Source organism: Pyrus communis, chromosome 7, assembly GCF_963583255.1.
Source record: "Pyrus communis chromosome 7, drPyrComm1.1, whole genome shotgun sequence".
In the NCBI taxonomy this organism is placed as follows: domain Eukaryota; kingdom Viridiplantae; phylum Streptophyta; class Magnoliopsida; order Rosales; family Rosaceae; genus Pyrus; species Pyrus communis.
This window is the reverse complement of record NC_084809.1, coordinates 23209684-23229352: the sequence shown is the minus strand read 5'-3', so window position 1 is coordinate 23229352 and position 19669 is coordinate 23209684. Positions and strand designations below refer to the sequence as shown.

Genomic DNA, 19669 nt, shown 5'->3' with positions numbered 1-19669 from the left:
TCATCATCGAGAGATATTAGTGATCTTGCAAAGGAATTGGTAAATACCGGGGGGTGTGCAAGCTGTATGTTACTGTAGAAGCTTCTTACATTGGTTTTGGTGTTACAGGTTGCAACCGTTTTGATAGAGTAAGCTTTTTCTGCTATGAAGATTGTGAAAACATCATTGTGTAACAAAATGGAGACCAATGGTTAAATGATAGCATGATTGTTTACACTGAAAGATATGTATTTGCTTTTATTGATAGTGAACCTATTATGTGATGTTTTTAGGACATGAAATCTCACCAGCAACAATTGTAATTTGTTTATATTAATATATTACAGAAGACATTACTATATCAAGGAATTTGGTTGTTGCCATTTTGTTGAACTTTGCACTCTTTTAAATTCACCATTCCCTCGATAATTCCTGGTTTCACCAATGAATGTATATACTTTTTAAACAAAAGATGGTTGCAGGGATATGATTTAACAACTATTTCGTTTTTAAATTTTAGTTATTATTTTCACTTCGATTTTGTTAGGCCAAGAAGATAACACAGCATGCCCAGCCCATTAAATAGGCAAGAATACATTTTTCGACGTCGGCCTTTCCCCTTTCATCTGCATTCCTTCAATTCCAGAATCCAGTTGATATCGACTTTGTTGGTTTAGGTTTCCGAAAGAGAAAACGAAGAAGAAGAAGAAGCAGTTTGCGAAATGGCAGGGAGATTGAGCAGCGTAGCTTCCAGAATCATGGGCGGAATCGGCATCGTCTTACGTTCCGCAGCTTCCTCTCTTCGTCTCCGCGCCGGCATGGGCCTTCCTGTCGGCAAGCATATCGTCCCCGACAGACCCCTTCCCGTAAATGACGAGCTCGTCTGGGACAACGGCACGCCATTTCCCGAACCCTGCATTGATCGAATCACGGACACCGTCGGAAACTACGAAGCTTTGGCTTGGCTCTGTGGGGGTTTGAGCTGCTTTGCTGGTCTGGGTATGTTGGCCGTGTGGACCGACAAGGCGTCCAAGATCTCATTTGCCCTAAAAGTGTACCCCTACGACAACCTGCGAGTGTCGGCGGAAAACCCTAGGTATATCCAGCGGTTGGTTTCTGATTGTTCATTGTGTGGTTAATATTGTTTCGGTTGTGCTTTTGTTGATTTCTGTGTCTGATATGGTGGTTCTAAATAATGCTGAGTCGCTCATGCTCAGATAATTGGTCCATTTTCAGCACTGTGATCTTCAAACAAATCGTGTTTCTTGTTAGTTTGAATTTCGCGTTAAGATGCAATTTTTCTAGTTTTGTTCTCAGATTTAGGTCATAAGGGTATTGTATTATTTACAATGGATAACTGTTTGCAGAATAATAATACTTTGAGTAATGTAGCACTAACAAACTAAGCTAAAATCTGGACTCTGGTCTCAAGAGTCTGTTTGAAGTTTGTTTCGGTTTGGCTTGTCAAGAATTCAGAGCGAGCCTACGGTTCACGACTAATCCCACCGATTTCCTCCCAACTTAACCATCTGCGCAGCCCTGCAGGTGTTGGATTTTATCACAAATGGCCTCGGTTATGAGTAATGGAACCATTTATTTATGAGTAGTAATCTACTTTGTCAAGTTTCCGACGTCGGATTGCATTGTTCGACATGGCATAGTATTTTTTTAGAGTAAAGCATAGGTTGGAATGATGCATCTTTGATTTGATTCAGAAGTTGTGTTTGAAGGGTCATCCTGTGTCTTTGCTTGTGTTTCCGAGCATATAATAATAGTGGAGTTGAGGGCTGATTCATGTTTACAATTTTAGCACTTTCTGTTTACAATTTTCTCCCACTCAACACATACAGGCAACTGTGTGCAAGGTCAAAAGATGAGCTTGATCAACCATCCGAAACTCCGTGAATGCGCTTGAGACTATCTTTGTAGGCGATACAATAAAGCCCGATTCTTGGGGTATATCGTCTTTTTCTGGATTATTCCATTTTCATAAATGTGGATTTTAGTGTGTCGATGGTTATTCTTCATAAACTTTACAAGTTTCTGCAGACGTAATGGGTCAAAAATTTAGTAGTGCTACATATACAGAAAGATGGAAACTCTACATGCTACTTATGCGTGTCATGCTTGCGCATGTGCCATGCTCAATGTATAGATATCACGAGATTCACAAGTCACAAGTGTTTTGTATTATCATTTTTCCTAGTTAAGGACCGATTTGGGTTTCCTTTGCATCGGCAACAATTACAACATAAGAAAACCGTAATCTTCGGTGTAGAGTTCATTGGCGTTCCAACTGATGCACCCTCCTGTGTAGCCGTAATCTTCTTCGCCAATGCCAGCTCCTCTGCTACTTCAGAATTTGATGTACTGGCCTTAGCAGGTAGGCTATCGATTGGTGGATTGCACCTTGACGAAGCTTCAGTCTCATCAATCTGATAAGGAATATCCCTTGGGATTTCTCTATTTCTCAAGTTATTATTGTTTGCATCCACAATCACATATTATGGAACATGAACTGACATTGCTGCTGATACAAGGGCTAGCCTCACAAAATTCTTCACCGCAACGACGTAAAGACTTGGCATGCCTTAAGTCAATCTCTACATTGTTATCCACCCGTTTTCTTTTCTGCCCACCATCTGATCCATCTAAATCAGTTTTGCCTTCACAGAATTTATGTGGTTCAGATGCTCCATAAACATTTGGTTCTAAACCCTGCATTCTCCCCCAAGTTACTTTAGATGGGCGCAGAGGTCGAACCCTGGATGTGGGTGACACTGCAACTTGCCGCAAGTGTGCCTCTCCAACGGCTACAAACAAGAGGGTCCATTTAAAGTTATAATAATTATGGCTACAAACGCACCAGCATCTCATGCGCTGTCAGCACGCGCGCCGTGAGTGCATCAGTACTCGCCTTCCTCGCAAAGGCCAAAATTTTGTTGGTTTTCTTCCTAACTTCCAAGGCTGATTTTTAACTCAATACTTAACCAAATTCAATGATTTAAAAGCCAACTAGAAGCTAGGAATGTGGGGAAGAGGTTTATACTAGTTCCAGGTCTAATCGTGGCCGGAGTTGAATGGGGGAACGGCCTAAAAGTGGCATGATGGTCACGGCCAAATTTTCCAGAAATTTGGAAATTTCTTCCCAACTTTCATAGCTAATTTCTAGTTCGATACTTAACCAAACTTAATGATTCAAAAGCCATTTTGAAGTTAGAAATGTAGAGAAGAAAGTCGTACCCTTAGGAGGCCCAACGGAGATCGGAGTTGGCCGAGAATTTGGTCTGAAAAGGGCCAAATGGCCACGGTTCCTTGTTTTTCCATAAATCTAGGAAAAGTTCCATTTCGTCCTTTCAGTCACCACACCCTACCAAAACAAGTTTAAAACCCTAAGATTAACAAACAATGAAAAATAAGGGAGATAAAGTGCTCCCGAGACCCACCTTGGTCATGGACGGAAGAAACTCACCGGAGACGGTCAACTCGAAACATATCCTTCCTCAGTCCGTACGCACCCAGAGAGCTTAGTTCTTGAATGAGGGTTTGGTAGTTGATATAGTAGTAACGGTTTAGTGACCTAAGGTGGTGTGGGGTGCTACAGTTGTACCTCTCGGTGCTTGCAAAAGAAATAAGAGAACAGGGGAAAATGGAGGGTTAGTAATAAGGGTTTGAAATAGGAGAGAGAGGTGAGCAGTGCAATTATGGTGGCCTGAGAACTCGCTGAGGTGGTGCTGGTGATTATGGACCGGTGTTGCTGCACCTTCTGTGCAGTGCATATAACTTAAAGATAGAGAGAGAGAGAGTTTAAGAAGGATGGGGATGAAAGCCGAGAGAGTTTGAGGGAGAAAGTGACGTGGCAACCATCTAGTAGAGGAAATAAGATGGGGAGATTTGAAAAATGGGAAAAAGGGTGTCCCGAGAGATAGGGAGACACGGTAGTGGTGAAGGAGTAGGCATAGGCCCCACATGTCTCACAAAACAATACAAAAATGTCTTTCAAAATGGAATTACTAATACACCCTTTACAATCGCAGTTTCCTAAAATCTTCATCATAACTTCAATTTCGATTCTGCTTGCACCTACGCGTTCGTACCATTGAGTACTTCAAGAATACGACATAATAGTAACTCCTACGCATCACGAAAATACGGTCAACGAAAGTCAAAATCCTTGCCTTTAGGGACATTTCCATCAATTCACTCATTTAAAATTAATAAAATTGTCAAATTAGGCATGGGTCGTCACAACCTACCCACCTTAAAAAGATTTCATCCCGAAATTTGAAATCTTTTGCTAAACATAAAAACTTCAAAAAAAAAAAAATAAATAAAAAGAGTAGGGATAAAGAATATAAGGAAGAATCAAGCTAGAGCGGCTGCACAAAAGAGAATGTCATTCCATTGCGATTGGATTGCAGTGATTCCTCTTTCATGCCTCCAAACTTAAACTTTCATTCTCCTTCAATACAATACTACAATATAAAATTCTTTATGAAAACATCGAGTAAAAAATAGATATATAGTAACATATCGTCAAAATACGTATATAAAATAATGTACAATTTAAAATAGTTGTGCTGAATCAAAACTAAACATGAAATATTTTTCACCTACGCATCTGTTGCGTTACGTACTCCGAAGATAAGTGTGTATGTAGTATCTTTGGGTCGAGCCCAAACAGTAAATAGGTACAATAGTGAAACATGCATCACAATGAGGTACAATAGTGACATGCATATCATGAAATCAAACAATGTAGTTCACAATGCCTTAGCAAGCAGCTTCATATTGAATTTCCCCCGGATTTAGCAAAAACTATCTAGAAGGCTAAAAGAACAATCAAGAATTTGAGAGTCAAAACAAGTCCATCAATCTAGAATACAAAGTAACTAGATTAATGCATAACATCTCGCTATCACGGTAGCTTCTGGAATATTCAATCACCAACGGTAATGATTCGCTTAGTAAACTATTTGTAGGGTGATTGAAACATTAATGTCAAAACTAAAAGTTTTCCTGAACAATTTGTCTATTTCAAAATTAATACGAAGTGTAGTAGAAATCTGGGAAAAATTCCATTTCGTCCTTTCAGTCACCACACCCTACCAAAACAAGTTTAAAACCCTAAGATCATTAACAAACAACAAAAAAGAAAGGAGATAGAGTGCTTTCGAGGCCCACCTTAGTCGTGGACAAAAGAAACTCACCAGAGATGGTCAACTCAAAACAGATCCCTCCTCGGTCCATACGTGCCTAGAGAGCTTAGTTCTTGAATGAGGGTTTGGTAGTTGATATAGTAGTAATGGTTCAGTGACCTAAGGTGGTGTGCGGTGTTACGGTTGTACCTCTCGGTGCTTGCAGAGAAATAAGAGAACAGGGGAAAATGGAGGGTTAGTAATAAGGGTTTGAAATAGGAGAGAGAGGTGAGATAGTGCAGTGATAGTGGCCTGAGAACTCGCTGAGGTGGTGCTGGTGATGATGGACCAGTGTTGCTGCACCTTATGTGCAGTGCATATAACTTAGAGATAGAGGGAGAGAGTGGATGATGAGGGTGTACGACCTTTGGCCTTTCTGCATGTGCAAAGAATGTAGAGAGAGTTGAAGAAGGATGAGAGGGTTAGAGGGAAAAAGTGACATGGCAGCCATCTAGTAGAGGAAATAAGATAGGGAGATTTGAAAAATGGGAAAAAGGGTGTTCCAAGAGATAGGGAGACATAGTAGTGGTGAAGGGATAGGCATGGGCCCTACATGTCTCACAAAACAATACAAAAATATCTTTCAAAATAGAATTACTAATACACCCTTTACGATCGTAGTTCCGTAAAATCTTCATTGTAACTCCAATTTTGATTCCGCTTGTGCCTACGCGTTTGTAATGTTGAGTACTTCGAGAATACGACCAAATAGTAACTCGTACGTATCCCGAAAATACGGTCTACGAAAGTCAAAATCCTTGCCTCTAGGGACATTTCCATCAATTCACTCATTGAAAATTAATAAAAGTGTCAAATTAGGGACAAGTCGTCACAAAAATTGATTTGCCTATCCAATTGCCTAAATCATTGAAGATGCTCTAAAATCTTAACAAGAGTCGTAGATCAAATAATCTAACGGAATCTAATGACTTTTGTTTGAGAAATGCTAAGGAGACTCTCTCAAAGTAAGGCTCTCTATGAAGTCTTTGCCACCGCCGGAGCCAAGTACAAAGCTCCGGTGGGCTATAGCATAGGGAGAGTTTTAGTTCTTTAAGCTTAAAAATACTAATCACTTGGGCTATTTTATAATTTTAATTTGCACAACCCGCCTATCAAATAAAAGTATAAACCTTAGAGCTGTTTTTAGGAAAATAACAGTAAATAAGTATTAAATAAACTCATCACTTTGACCAATACTAAAATTTAATAGTGATAAATTAAAACTTCTATACCTTCCTTATTTTATTCATTTGAAATTTCAAAGGCTAGAAGTCTAGAAAATAAACTATAAAGTTCTTACTTTAAATTATTAATTTCAAGTTTATTACATAACTTTATGTAGTCAACAAAAAAAACAAAAAAAATTAAGTATTTGATTTTGAAGAAATAATTTTAGCTTAGCTCACTCACCGAATAATTCTTGGCTCTATTATTGCTCTCTGCAACCTCACAATTTAACGTCAATCAACGTGCCAACATTATAAAATATTGTGTAAAAACATGAGATGACAGAGATTCTATGAAGAGTTCCACTTTTAAGAGAATCCTCTTAACACTTTAGGAATACATGGGTTGTAAAAGCACAACATGCCATAATTAGTTTAGCATATTTAACTCGGACTATTGTAGGCCCAAATATAACCCTTAGTTTTTATTAATTTTGAGTCCTGTGAATCTAGATCATCCAATACTTGTAGCACTTAATGATACGTATCATCGAAGCGGAACGCAGTTTGAGGAATCTGTTGATTGGGGGTTATACGCTATACAACATTCAGCTTCAACTTATTACTTCCAAACTCATCATAGCCGCAAATTTTATTTGATCAAAATCAAAGGACAAGATTGACTAAAGTTGGGTAACGCTTAACATTTAACCTCAGCGTCCAGCATGTCTTTCTTGTCTGACATCTGTTCAAGTTCATCACTGATCGTTCTTTCTTTTCAATTGTTTCTGATTTTGAGTTATCATTTTTGTGTTAGAGATAGAGGAGAAATACATACGAGAGATATGAGATGTAGAAGAGTGAGCACGGTGGGAGAGATGCAGAGAAAATGAAAACTAAAAACGAAAACCATTGTCGTCATGCATCTCCCGCATCCATCCTCCATTTTCCCAGCAGTCACTAATGCTGCACACAACAAATCACTAGAAGAAATTGTCAAGTTTTTCCAACTCTGCACGATGAAAAGAGAATTTATAACTTCATATTCTTGTGAGAAATAAATTTTATTGTGATTCAAATACAAAAATAAAAAAGAAAGGGGAAAAAAAACTCGATTTTTAATATACATGAAGGGCAATGACACAGCCCATCGCGAATGATGGCATTACAAAACTCTGGGTAGCTTGCGGTTGCAAACACCACCCTCTTTTAACAAAAATAATCAGGAAAAAAATAGAGCATTATTGAATTTGACATCGAGACGCTCGTATCCTAACTCCTAGCCAACAACATTGCGTATATACCAAAAGCAAATATTTAGCTGTTCTTCTGATTTTTGGCAGCAGCTGCAGAATCTCGCCTCGTGTTGATTCTCGGGCAAAGCTTGAAGAAGAAAGATGAACATGATAAATGCTGAAAAGTGAAACGGCCAAATATGCTTCTTGCCAAAAGCTTCACCAAGATGCATGAAGATCAAGTTTTCCTGTGTAAATGATGTACTGTCAAGTTAACAGAGTAGCCTATTGTACAAATGAGATTGCATGAGAATTCGACAATGTGCATCAGCTAACAGAGAACCACTATTTTTACCAGGAATCAGAATAACATTTCACTGACCGGATGGCCGACTACTCAACCTCAAATAAGAATATGACTGATACTCGCAGTCAAAAACGGAAATTGTATGTTTTGGACAGAAATTGAGGTAACAGAAAGAAAACTAAGATCCTGTTCCAGGTAACAAACTCTTAGGACCTAATACTTAAGAGAACTTATGACTATAGCTATCATAAGTTTACATTACAGAGCCAGTTATTATTTACGCCCTTTATAAAACCTTTATACTCTACTTACACCCAACAAACTATTCTTTCTTTTTTTTTCCCGCCCCCTGCATGTGCTTCAACTGTGGAAAACTTCGAAGTTCGAACCAGGAATCCCTCTCCGCATCCACCCCCACCCACTTCTTCTCCCAAAACCCAGATTCCTTCTCTACTCTCTCACCTTGAAGCCTCCATGTCTAGTCATTGCTCTGGTTTTTTTTTTCACTAGGTTATAGAAAATCCAACAAAAAAGCGAAAAAGCAAGGGAAACCATGTTTATTTTCAATTATTTTGGTCTGTAACTATTTGATTTGTGATTGTTTGAATACAAATGTCTAATCTGTAACAGTTGAATTCTCTAATTATCTAAAACAACGTCAGCCCCATTTCTGTGTCCCTTGCATGCCCAGTGCGGCCCAAAACTCCGGCGATTGGTGAGCCACCGTTGGCCCTGCAACCTCCTATTCATTTGGGCGTTCATAACAGGGCTGGGTGCAACAAAAAAGGGCTTCAAGTAAGAAGACTCATCATACTGGGCTAGTTGATTTTGCGGCTGGAATGAAGATCTTATACACCAAAATGAATTAAGGGGGCGGCAAATAAATAGAACAAAAGCTGGGGGTAAACAATGGATGGGGTTGTAACTAGGGGGTTATCCATAATTTCCTAACCATTAAACTCTGTGATGCACCTCCTTCACTTGAGACGGTCTTCTGGATATAATAACCACCAATAGGGTACCACCAAGCAGACAACTACAGAAATTCAAATGGCCTCATCTAAATGCGGTAGATCCATAAACGTAAAAGGAGTAACGACAAGGCAGCCACATTTGAGAATGACAAGTTTCTTTGATACACATACATCCCAAAGTAAGACAGAATTGCGCATGGACTTGGCAACCCAAGCAATTAGCATAAATTTCACATGATTGAAGAAGTTCATGAACTTACAATTGGCTTCCTTCAAATTTAGATGCATGGACTTGGTAAAGCTTTCATCTGCCATCATCTTGCTCATCTGTCTCCTCAAGAATAACATACTTTGCAGCAACATTTGTTGTGACTGGTTCCTCCATGTCATCTTCACTTGTATGACGCGCCTTTAGCTTATCGTATCTGTAAGATAACATGCGTAAATAATCATGAGTGAGAATTACGTATTTAAAAATTCTTGTCTTTTACTTCATCCTACTTCCATCCAAGCAGAAACTACTTCCCTACACACTTCCTATCGTCTCCTTTTCTCCCCAACTATATAGACAAAACCAAAATTTACCTATCATAATTTCTTTGCCTGTCCTGCCTATATTGTTACTCATTCTTACTTCTAATTTTATGTATTTATTCAATTACTGAATGTAGGAGGTATCCCACTACATATTTTCAACAGACTAATGGATGATAACAATTTTCATGACTGTTTCACTTTTGAACATGCTACAACATAAGCAAAAGAGCAAACGATTCTCCCCAAACTGAAAGAGTACTTACTTGTACCAGTTGAATAAACTAACACCAAGCATAATTATGAAGAGTCCAGCTCCCTTCAACCTGGTAAATTCATCATGGAAGTAAATGACTGCAACCTGAGTATGACAAAATGATAGGATCAGAAATCAAAACAAAATTTTGGCCTCCAGGATAAATATATGGACAAGTACAGAAACCTGATCAGCATCAAAAGAAGACAAGAACACAAAATGATTAACATAAATTTTCAACTTCTATGATTCTATCCACTAAAATCCATAGAGACTCAAATCAGAACATGTACAAAGCATAAAAGAAAGATCTAGCATGTGAGCCAACCAGGTTGTTTGCAAACTCTCCCATGGCATAGATCTAGGATCTAGTAGATCATGAATGTAAAGTTTACGCATAGAAAATGCAAACTAAGTGGGAATTAAATCAGGCATCACTGCAATCTGCAACTAGTTCATGCAACTCCTTAATTAATTTATGAAATCTAAGAGATAAAGCTCTAAAACATGAAACTATCGTATTAAACTATTAATGCAACCAGCTTAGTTGCCCCTCTCTTCACGCAATCAGTGGCGTGAGGAAGTCTTTTGTTTGTTGCCACTTGATAGTTTACTGTTTTTCAAATCAGGTAGGAAAGCAGAAATCAATGATTAGATATCAACCATAGAATCCAAACATATTCCAAGCCTTGGCCTCCCAGTTCCACACCATTCAAGTTAACTCAACTATTCCTTCATCTCCAAAAGGATAGGCCAGACAATCAACTGTTATTTGAGGTAAAAAAGAACTATAGTGATACATGCATATAGTTCTCCCTCTGATATAAACTGTTCAGGCATACAGACAGTTCGACAACAACAGAATTCACATGCATAGACAGGTAAACTGTAACTAGCAGCCACTAGCACGAATCCATGCAGGGATGGAAAGCATCTCACCTTCTACAGAAAAGACATTGACAAAACACTTCTCAACCTAAAACTGAAATTAGTCTAAATAATTTGTTAGGACTACATATTCACACAATGCGAATAATTAAAGAAAAGGAAAAAAAAACAGAAAAAAGAAAAGGATTCTGTTTGTCCAAGTGAATGTGGTTGTAATGCCAACGAAACCATTTGGGTACATTACAAGTACACATAAATAGAAGTTTCACTATTTTTTTGCAAGACAACTTTTTCAGGCAGTGGGTATACCACTAGTCAGGAAAGTAGACTCCTAAGGTTCTACATATCCAACATCTTGTTTGTTTTTGACAATTAGGGTAACAACCAAGATTTAGAACATTGATAGGCGCATAACATGCTACATATTGCAATAAGATGATGCTTCATGATCAATCCCTACTCTAAAAGGAAGTCATTCTAGCATTCACAAGAGTAGAATCAAGAGACGACAGTTACTTGAATCTGCTTAACAGCACTGATGAGCCATTATATATAACAGTACTCATGTAATTCTTAAAAGAAACAAACAGTATATAACTATGAGATTGTCCAGCTTAGGACAGGTAGGTCCAAAAGGTAAGACAACCAGAAATTTAGAAGAAGGGACCAACATAGAAAACAGAACATACCAATATAGTGACAGCCTCCTTAACAACACCTGCTATTGTTACTGTGACAGCACTCGTTACGGAGACAAGAATGAATTCTGTTAATACCTGCAGGAAAAGGAGAGCTTTGTCAGCCTAAACCCTGCTTGATGATTATACAGTGTATATATATGTATGTATGTAACTATTCTCTTATAAGATCGTAAAAACACCTCTGCTTCAACCCTTCAATTATATATAAATAGCAGAGATGATTTGAGTGTATATCTCAACTCCTATGTGTCTCAGCCATCCATATCCAATCTAACCACTAACAAAAAAAAAAAAGGATCTCTATTCAAGGACCTTATTACACACATACTTGGGTGTTTAAAATCAAAGTAGAACTTAAACCAGGAACTAGTCAACACATATCCTGCTAAACTTAAAGCAGCTCCTCAGCCCTCACATACTACCCAAATTTAAAGTCAACAACAAAAGTCTTAAGTATACAAACATAAGGAAAAAAAATACATTTTTGTAATAAGAAAAAGTTTTCACTATTCTCCTACCATAAAAAAGGCAAGGGTTCCACCAAAAAGCATCAGCAAGCAACTTCGACCGACATGCCCTGGATTGTTGAAGTAATTGTTTTTTCTAAGTTCGTCCCACGGATCAAAGGTAAGAGAGAGAAGGGCAGTCAATACTGCCATCACTGGGGTCAAATAGCTCATCAATGTAAGCGGATTTCTCAAACCTGGAGCAATTTAATAGAATTACTGTAAGAGTATGTTATGCGAGCAGATAGTCAGATAATGTCCCAATTCTTATAGAAATGCTCCCATCTAATTAAAATTGACACCAGGAATTAACCTGGTGCGAATTGCACCTAACTTGACTGCATGCATAACTGTAACTATTCCAGTGCCAAAATCTTGTCTAAACCAATCACCAATGGTAATCTCTCAACTTGGTCCGGTTCAGTTGGGTGAGATCATTGGAAAATAAGGTGGACCTTCTTTAAATCAAGTATGAATTTTGTGCTATAACGTGGTGACATCAAGTATGCATTGATGCTCTTATTTCAAAAGAACTTGTAGAATTTATAAATCAAAATATTTGTTTAAATTATTAGAAAACGGAAAAGTGTTGCACTTGGCAACAACGGCAATTTACTTGAATAAGTTGTAACTCTAGCAGGGACTGGCCACATTTACATGTTATTTATATTACATGTAATGATGTCACCACAGTGGCAACTGATGACCCTATACAAGGTGCAAGAACTCTTTTGAAGACAACAGGTGAAGTATATTAGTGAAACACTGCAAAAATATTGAGATTGCAATAATATCAAATAAGACTTACCATAATCTTCTTTCTTTATTTCGATTTTGGGAAAAAGTTCACGAGCGTTGTGCATAACAAAGTAACCAATAAAATCATGTAAGAGCATGTAATTATTAAAAGTGAAAAATGGTTGAAACCGAGTAGCACATAGAAAACAAACCTGCAAAAGAATTTGTGTCATGCACCAACGGAAGCCAGACATTACAGCAGCAAGCATGACAAAAATGAATCCCCAAAAGTCAAATTCTGTCTCTTTTGCAACTGCACATTATTCAATATGGAAAGATAAGAAAACATTAACATCGGAAATCATAAATGATTAAAAGTTACACCTGAGAAATTTTCTTAAGAACCTAATTAAAGCAAGAACTAGTGGCATAAAAATCAACAAAAATGGTAAGGGTTTAAATTGAGGTCTCAGTTGAGATACTTAAAATCTCAAAGTACCTTTACATGTTCAAAAACTTAGTGATCAATCTGCACTAAAGTCTAAAACAAACAATAAGTTTTTAAAAAGTTTCTATAAGTTCCACGAATGTGATCACAAAGAGATCTTATTATAAATGGAACCTGACGGGGACCTTGGTTATTTCCATAAATAGGCCAAATCCAACAATAGCAAGACTTTAGGACAGATTTAGTTTAACAAAGAGATGGCGGAAAAGCCTAATGATAAGTTCATTAAAATTAGAAGTATAAAATGTCCTGTTCAACTTTCTTTCAAGCAAACCCAATATTGTTGAAAAGATTGATGAGAGGGAATGAAGTAGAGATAAATGAAATGAGAAGCAAGAAAGACAGGGGCAGGAAGGGAAAAAATCTTTCATCGTGAGAATTGAAATATAAAATTTATAAAATGAAAAGAAAATATGTGCATATTGAAATAAATTATATGCTAAAGCTTGTTACCTGTTAATAGTATTCCGAGGGAGATAATTAATATGATCCCTGAAAGTCTAACACTTGGTGACTCCAATCTATGAAGCAGCGAATTTGCAGTGCACAGCAGGACAAGAGTCAAAATCAGAGAGAAAATGAAAGTGGCGGAAACCAAACAATAAGCACCAACGTAGAGGGTTTCTAGACAACAATTTGTAACGCCCATTCTCAAATTTACTACTTAATTGAGGTAATATTTGATAGAGAGGCCGCATAGATTCTTACGTTAAGAGTATGAATCCCAAATCGGGAAAATAAGGGACCTTGCATGTGCTTGGTGTTATGGTGGAACCCAACTTTCTTCATCTTAGGGGTTCATTATCAATTTATCAGTCAAAATAAATAAAGTTCATAAAAACAAATTTTGGGCCCTAACCTAACAATTGACTTCAAGCATGCAAAATCTCAGAAATGGAAACTGGAAATGATAAACAAGAAAAGAGAGTATTTATTTTAGTTTTCTTTTTAGTCACGTCTTGAGGCTTGGGGTGTGGCACAGTGACTTGCATGATATAATTTATAGTTCAGTTCAACACTAATGTTGACCCAGAATAGATTTTATAACTATAGTATAAGAAATGAGGGAGAAGAATCAGTCAAGCACCAATAGGGATACTAGAAAAGCACTGGATTACATACAGCAAAGACTGGATAGCATTCAGGTAAGGATATTTATGCACATGATTAAGGAATCTGGGTACAAAACTCTAATGGCAAGAAATTTACCTGAAAGCAAAAGCAAATAGAAGGAGAAATATAGGAGCAGCTGATTTACACTGCAGATGTGGAAAGGGAAGTCAGTTGCTGACCGATAAAAGTTGAAAAATGATAGGTTGTGGATGTGTAGAGACAGTAACCAACCATTGTGGCAAATGTGACAGATATAAAAACAAGGGATGCGTTGCTTAGATTAACATCCATTGCTGTTCCAATAGCCGTCGGTACAACTGTGAAAGGCAAAGTCCATCTGTAGCATTAGTTGATAGAAAAGTTAATTTACTAAATAACATAAAAAGTATGAAGTATATGACCACAAACTTATAAGAATAGAAGGATATTTTGTAAACACTAACATAAGGCACTAAAGGAAGTGTGGCAAATTTTTGATAAAGTGTCTATGAAAAATTAAATGCCATGCAAAGAACTCTGATTTTGACGTAATCTTTAGCAACTCTATTTCCTTTATAATAATTGTCATTTGCGACAAATAATAAACGAGCTGATGCAAGTAAAAGTTGTTAATACTGCACTTGTCCAATTATAAACAAAAGCTCTGTTTCTAAACGAGGAAAAAAAAATGCAAAATCAGTCCCAGCAGGGAAGCAGAAAAAGCAAAGCAAGTCATCTGCATTTGAAATTCAATAAAAATAATAATTTCCCGCTTCTCTACTTGTATAGAAAGTAGAAACTCAACATTCAACGGTATAGGACACACAAATATATTTCTATCCGTACAAAAGCATGAATGCTTTTAATCTTTGATATTATATATACTACATATAATTTCAAGTTTCTCAAAATTATTCTGATCCTGTCATTCGGTACAATAGAGTCGCCATGAGGACACAACCCAGGTTCACAACAAGGATTCCACAAGAAGAAGAAAAATGGCATGACTGGCTATGTGATCGCAGTACCAATAGTAGTTAAATGGACTGGAAATTTAGACGTAATGCACGTAATTTAAGGATTGTTATGAAAACAGCAGCAAGGTAAGTATATTTAAGAATGAGAAGGAAGATTATCTACAGATCATGCGTACATATTTCAGACAGTAAACAGTCGTCCAAAAGGTTGAACAGTTGAAGATATCTTTCAGATCCTGTAATCCATCTAGTTAAAAGAATTAACTTGACATTTATAAGATTCCGGTACTCTTAACAGTCATAAGAAATGGACTCATTGAATATTTTGGCCAATGAACCCAACTAAATAGTAGCACCTACAGGCTCATTAAAAACAACTAAACAGAAGAAATAAACAATGACCACAAGAACACACCCCAGAAACTTGACAAAGACAGAGAAATAAGAAGCAGTTTTCAATGCAAAAAAGATATAAAATCAAGTTAAGAGAGCCTAATTTAGCCTGTGGGGGATTCAAATTGGGAGTTCAGAATTAAAAATATTTCACACTAAATGTTTACAAATATGTATGATGTGTCCTGGATCATGTCTCCATACTGTCTTCTACTCTACTCTGTTCAAGAATATATCATGCTGGCCTGTGTTGTGTCATTTTCGTTCCCATGTCGATGCTTCACAGATTATGAGAGAACCCGCAATATGTACATGCTTCATGACCTAGGTCTAAGATTCCTCTAAAAACTTATACAAATCTACATTTGTTGGTTTGAGAGTACATGTCACTATCTTAACTCACACGCGTCTTTAAACTCTCTGCAGTCTGCATCCTTCACCGCTTGCTCCTTTGGAAAACACCACACACACCCCCCCCCCCCCCCCCCAAAAAAAAAAAAAAAGGAGGAAAATATATACTAAAGGAAGATTCTCTTGTTTTGACAGAAAATCCTAAAGAAAAGAAAATAGTCTCTCTCCCAAATCGATCCCATTTCCTCCTTCCAATAGAAGATTATCTTGTTCTGTTCCAACCAAGCACCACCACCAAAGGGACAAAATAGCACGTGCACAATGTGAGCACCTAATTAGCAACATTAATCAGACCGTGTTCTGACAGCACCAGATTTCAGTTTCTCAGTCACACTCACACCAAACCACCTCCAGCAGCCAATTCCAAATCAGCAATGCAAAATAAATGGTCAATACTTGCTCTCTCTCCTCTTTATAAAACACGCACATGTAAATAAACATGGAAAGGGCCATATTTTCTGGAGCATGTCACGTGTTTTATTATCTTTCCATGAACCACCAACATGAGAAAATTTGCACCGTAGTTGGAACACCAGTGTTCCAAACCAAGCCAAATGGCTCGAATGGAGAATCCAATTGATTGGTGGCCAACTCAACTGAATATGGAAATATTAGTACGAAAAGGAAAAGGAAGGATGAAACACCACGATCTTGAGTCTACTCAATTAGGATGGAAAGAAATATCACTTAGAGTGGACAAGTCTGCATATTCTAATAATTGTCTATCATTCAAGTTTTTTACGAAACTGAAGGTTCCATGAAATAACACGAAGTGAAGAATGGGAGGCCAAGGAGTAGATGGCAGCATTGCAGTTTAAAGAGATTCTATTTAAGATAACCTTGAGAAATGTAGTTCCAAGGACTTGGGAAAGAACCTTTCTCCGCGAATTGAGAATCCAACCCATTGGCTGAAACTCCTTATTTGCTCCTAATGACTAAAATCACAAGGAACATGCTCCTTTGGATATGAATATGGCGTGTATGGCACAGTTCAAACAAAAAAACTATTGTTGCTTTACAAAAGATCATTAAATGCATTGCATTCTCTTTGCAGGCCACAATTATTAGAGTTATAGATGGTAGCATATAAATTTTACATTTTGCATAACAAAATACCACTTGAATCTTCAAAAGAAGATAAGAGAAAAAGAATATGGGGGGAAACTAATCCACATAAATCCTCCTATTTGAAGGAGGAAAAAAAAAAGTATAGATCCTAACAAACAATAAAAACACGGAAACTGCAAACCAACCAGCATCTGAATTAAAAGATTAAAGCACTAGGTTATTCAGTAAAGAACTTCACTCAATTTACCAAATTGGAATAACAAAGCAAAACAAATATGACTTTACCTTTCACGAAGTAATCTCTCCATGACATAGCAACACCAGTTTGGAATCTATTAGACCAAAACCATGTGATTCCCTTTGACAAAACAGCTTGCATTGTGAAATGAACTGTATTCATCAAAAAGGGAGCAGGGAACTTCCCCAAATTATCTCCTAACAGACTTTTATTGTACCTAAACAATCCAGAGAACATTGAAAACCATGGGAAATAACTTTGCATCAGTAAGTAATTTGAATATTTATTAACTATATACATCTGATGATTAACAGAGACAAGAGGTAACTTACAAGGTCAGCAACAGGCTGAAAGTGTACCATACAAGTACAAAGAACAATGTCCTCAACACATTTGTAAGAGTAATAGGGTTCTCCGAATTGGGTGGTAATGCTTTATGGTCATGCATAGAAATAAAGCTATCTACACCATTTGCCTCCCTTGCAAACCCATTCTCGATATCAAAGGGCAAATACTCCTCGTTTCCATTTGCACCAACCTGGTTAGCAGCAGAATCCATGGTATCACCACCGTTCAAGTGCATATTTCTCTTCTGAGATTTTGTATTGTGGTATTTGTCCTTATCTAAAATATTGTGTGCTAGCTCACCCTGTTGGAGCTTGGGCAATTCAAAGTCAGACTCTTCTTCTGCAGTCGCATCCGTATTTCCTAATAGATGATCAAAATGCATTGTCCCATCTTCATCGCACCAGCGAGAGAATGAGGGCTCCCTGCGATGGCCTGACGGGTGGCTTCCACTCTGAGTGTAGTTGGCTTCTGTGTACCCGACCTTTTTTGTGGTCAAATCACTCTCTACCATCTCCTATCAAGATCTAAATTAGATCCATCTATACCCTCCAACACAATACAATCTACCAAATGGCTATGAGGTTTCCGTAAAAGCAGTCCAAAGCATTGTCTAGCTGAACCGCACTATATTATCTAGCGCATAAACAACATTCTGAGCACGAGTTTCTTGGCCTAAACTCAAGACCCCTCCGAAGCTCCTCTAGAATTTCCACCAAATAACATAAAGTAATCAAACAGGTATGCTTGGATGAATGTGAAGACTCCTCCAACGGTTCCTATTCAGATAAAAAATTCCATCAACAAAAAGCCAAAATTGTCCAATATAAGCTTAAACCGAAATCAACGAGACGCAAGAAGGAAAATTCTGAAGGAAAACAAAGAACCGAAAACAACCCGCTACTCAGTACGTAAATGATTAGCCGAGCTCTTTTAAGTTTTCCCGAGAAAAGTTTGGGTGGATCATAGAATTTCTAAGCAACCAAACAGTGTTGAACCCAATGAAATAAAGTGAATAAAGCATTACAGCTGGATAGCAGGTACCAAACCCAAAAAACCAACTTTGGGTCTGTTCCTTAAAGCATTGAGATCAAATGAAACACGAATGAATGAATGAATGAATGAAAAAAATGGATACAAAAAGTAGCTCATCGGATTATAAGCACGATCCACAAACTCCAAGGCCACAATCTTTAGCTTAATTCCATCAGATTACACAGAAATATACAAAATAATATGAAAGGTCAGAGTTAGAAATTGAATGCCAGAAGAGCGTTGAACTGACCTCAAATTTTGCGTGTTTGCCACAGAGAGAGAGAGAGAGAGAGAGAGAGAGAGAGAGATGTATAGAGCTGAGGAGGAGGAGAGAAGGATCCAATCTGGGAGTTGTTTGGTAATTTGTTTTAATTAAAATTTGATGTGAGATTAATATGTATACGGTGTTCGTAAATTGTGTGCGGTGTCGGAGGGAATTTTTTGTCAAATAACGGAGGGGTATGAAACGGTGGAAATGTAGTTGCCCAATTATATTTCTCACTCATGATGCACTCATATTTCCCATAATCTGAAAAAAATATTACGATTTAGTATTACAGTTTTCATTGATAAGCGAGAATTCTTAAATTTAATTGTGAAGTTTAGCTTATTCTATTGTATGTAATAAAAAAAATGTCAAAAGCGTTTTTAATTTAAATTAAAACAAATAAATTTGTTATCATATGGTATTTTATTATCCTAAGAAAGTATAGTATTTTGATTTTTATATTGAGCTTGGAAATTTATATTTTGGTAGGATTTTGCTTTATTAGGTAGGGTTTTATTTTATTTTTTTTATTGCGTAGGCATGAATTGAAATATTCGGATTTGGTGGATCGTAGACTCGAAGCCTTATTAATATTTGCTTTATTTCTAAGATACAGGTTGGTCACTGGTGCACTGCATTCCCTTCGATATGATTTTGAGTCTTTGACCCAACTTTTTTTTATTATTATTATCACAAAAAAAAAAACTCATGACGCATATATATAGAACGCAACACTCTATCAATTAGAATACTAAACCATATGTAAAAGGAAAAACACGTTAAATTTGTAGTCGTAGATTGTTCTGATAGTTAAGACATTTCTTCCAATTTAATGAGTCTCGAGTTCAAGTT

At 37.2% G+C, this 19669-nt stretch overlaps 2 protein-coding genes across 3 annotated transcripts; one reads left to right on the top strand and one right to left on the bottom strand.

Annotated features, from left to right (window-relative positions):
• Window positions 1–701: 701 nt before the first annotated feature.
• LOC137740689 (NADH dehydrogenase [ubiquinone] 1 beta subcomplex subunit 8, mitochondrial-like) lies at window positions 702–1118 on the top strand. Its single transcript, XM_068480519.1, has one exon. The coding sequence runs from the start codon at window positions 702–704 to the stop codon at window positions 1116–1118; it is 417 nt and encodes a 138-aa protein (XP_068336620.1).
• A 6245-nt stretch (window positions 1119–7363) lies between these two features.
• Window positions 7364–18986, bottom strand: LOC137740358 (probable sugar phosphate/phosphate translocator At1g06470). 2 transcript variants are annotated; one of them, XM_068480227.1, is made up of 12 exons: window positions 18800–18986; window positions 17502–18293; window positions 17217–17386; window positions 14335–14420; window positions 14200–14249; window positions 13444–13511; window positions 12553–12795; window positions 11757–11941; window positions 11227–11313; window positions 9660–9754; window positions 9120–9284; window positions 7364–7826 (listed from the first exon to the last, which is right to left on the bottom strand). In XM_068480227.1, exons 2-11 carry the CDS (start codon window positions 18026–18028, stop codon window positions 9164–9166), a joined length of 1632 nt encoding a protein of 543 aa, XP_068336328.1. In that variant the 5' UTR covers window positions 18029–18293; window positions 18800–18986; the 3' UTR covers window positions 7364–7826; window positions 9120–9163. The 2 variants fall into 2 exon arrangements, with proteins under 2 accessions (XP_068336328.1, XP_068336329.1); XM_068480228.1 differs by lacking the exons at window positions 13444–13511; window positions 14200–14249; window positions 14335–14420.
• Window positions 18987–19669: the final 683 nt, after the last annotated feature.

Excerpts from the sequence above, each read along its gene's own strand:
- LOC137740689 (XM_068480519.1), top strand. The coding sequence starts at position 702 with ATGGCAGGGAGATTGAGCAGCGTAGCTTCCAGAATCATGGGCGGAATC.
- LOC137740358 (XM_068480227.1), bottom strand. The coding sequence starts at position 18,028 with ATGGTAGAGAGTGATTTGACCACAAAAAAGGTCGGGTACACAGAAGCC. Across the intron at positions 11,942-12,552 it reads AATAAAGAAAGAAGATTATG|GTTTGAGAAATCCGCTTACA; the intron begins GTAAGTCTTATT and ends AAATTGCTCCAG. Across the intron at positions 11,314-11,756 it reads GAACCCTTGCCTTTTTTATG|GTATTAACAGAATTCATTCT; the intron begins GTAGGAGAATAG and ends CTTTTCCTGCAG.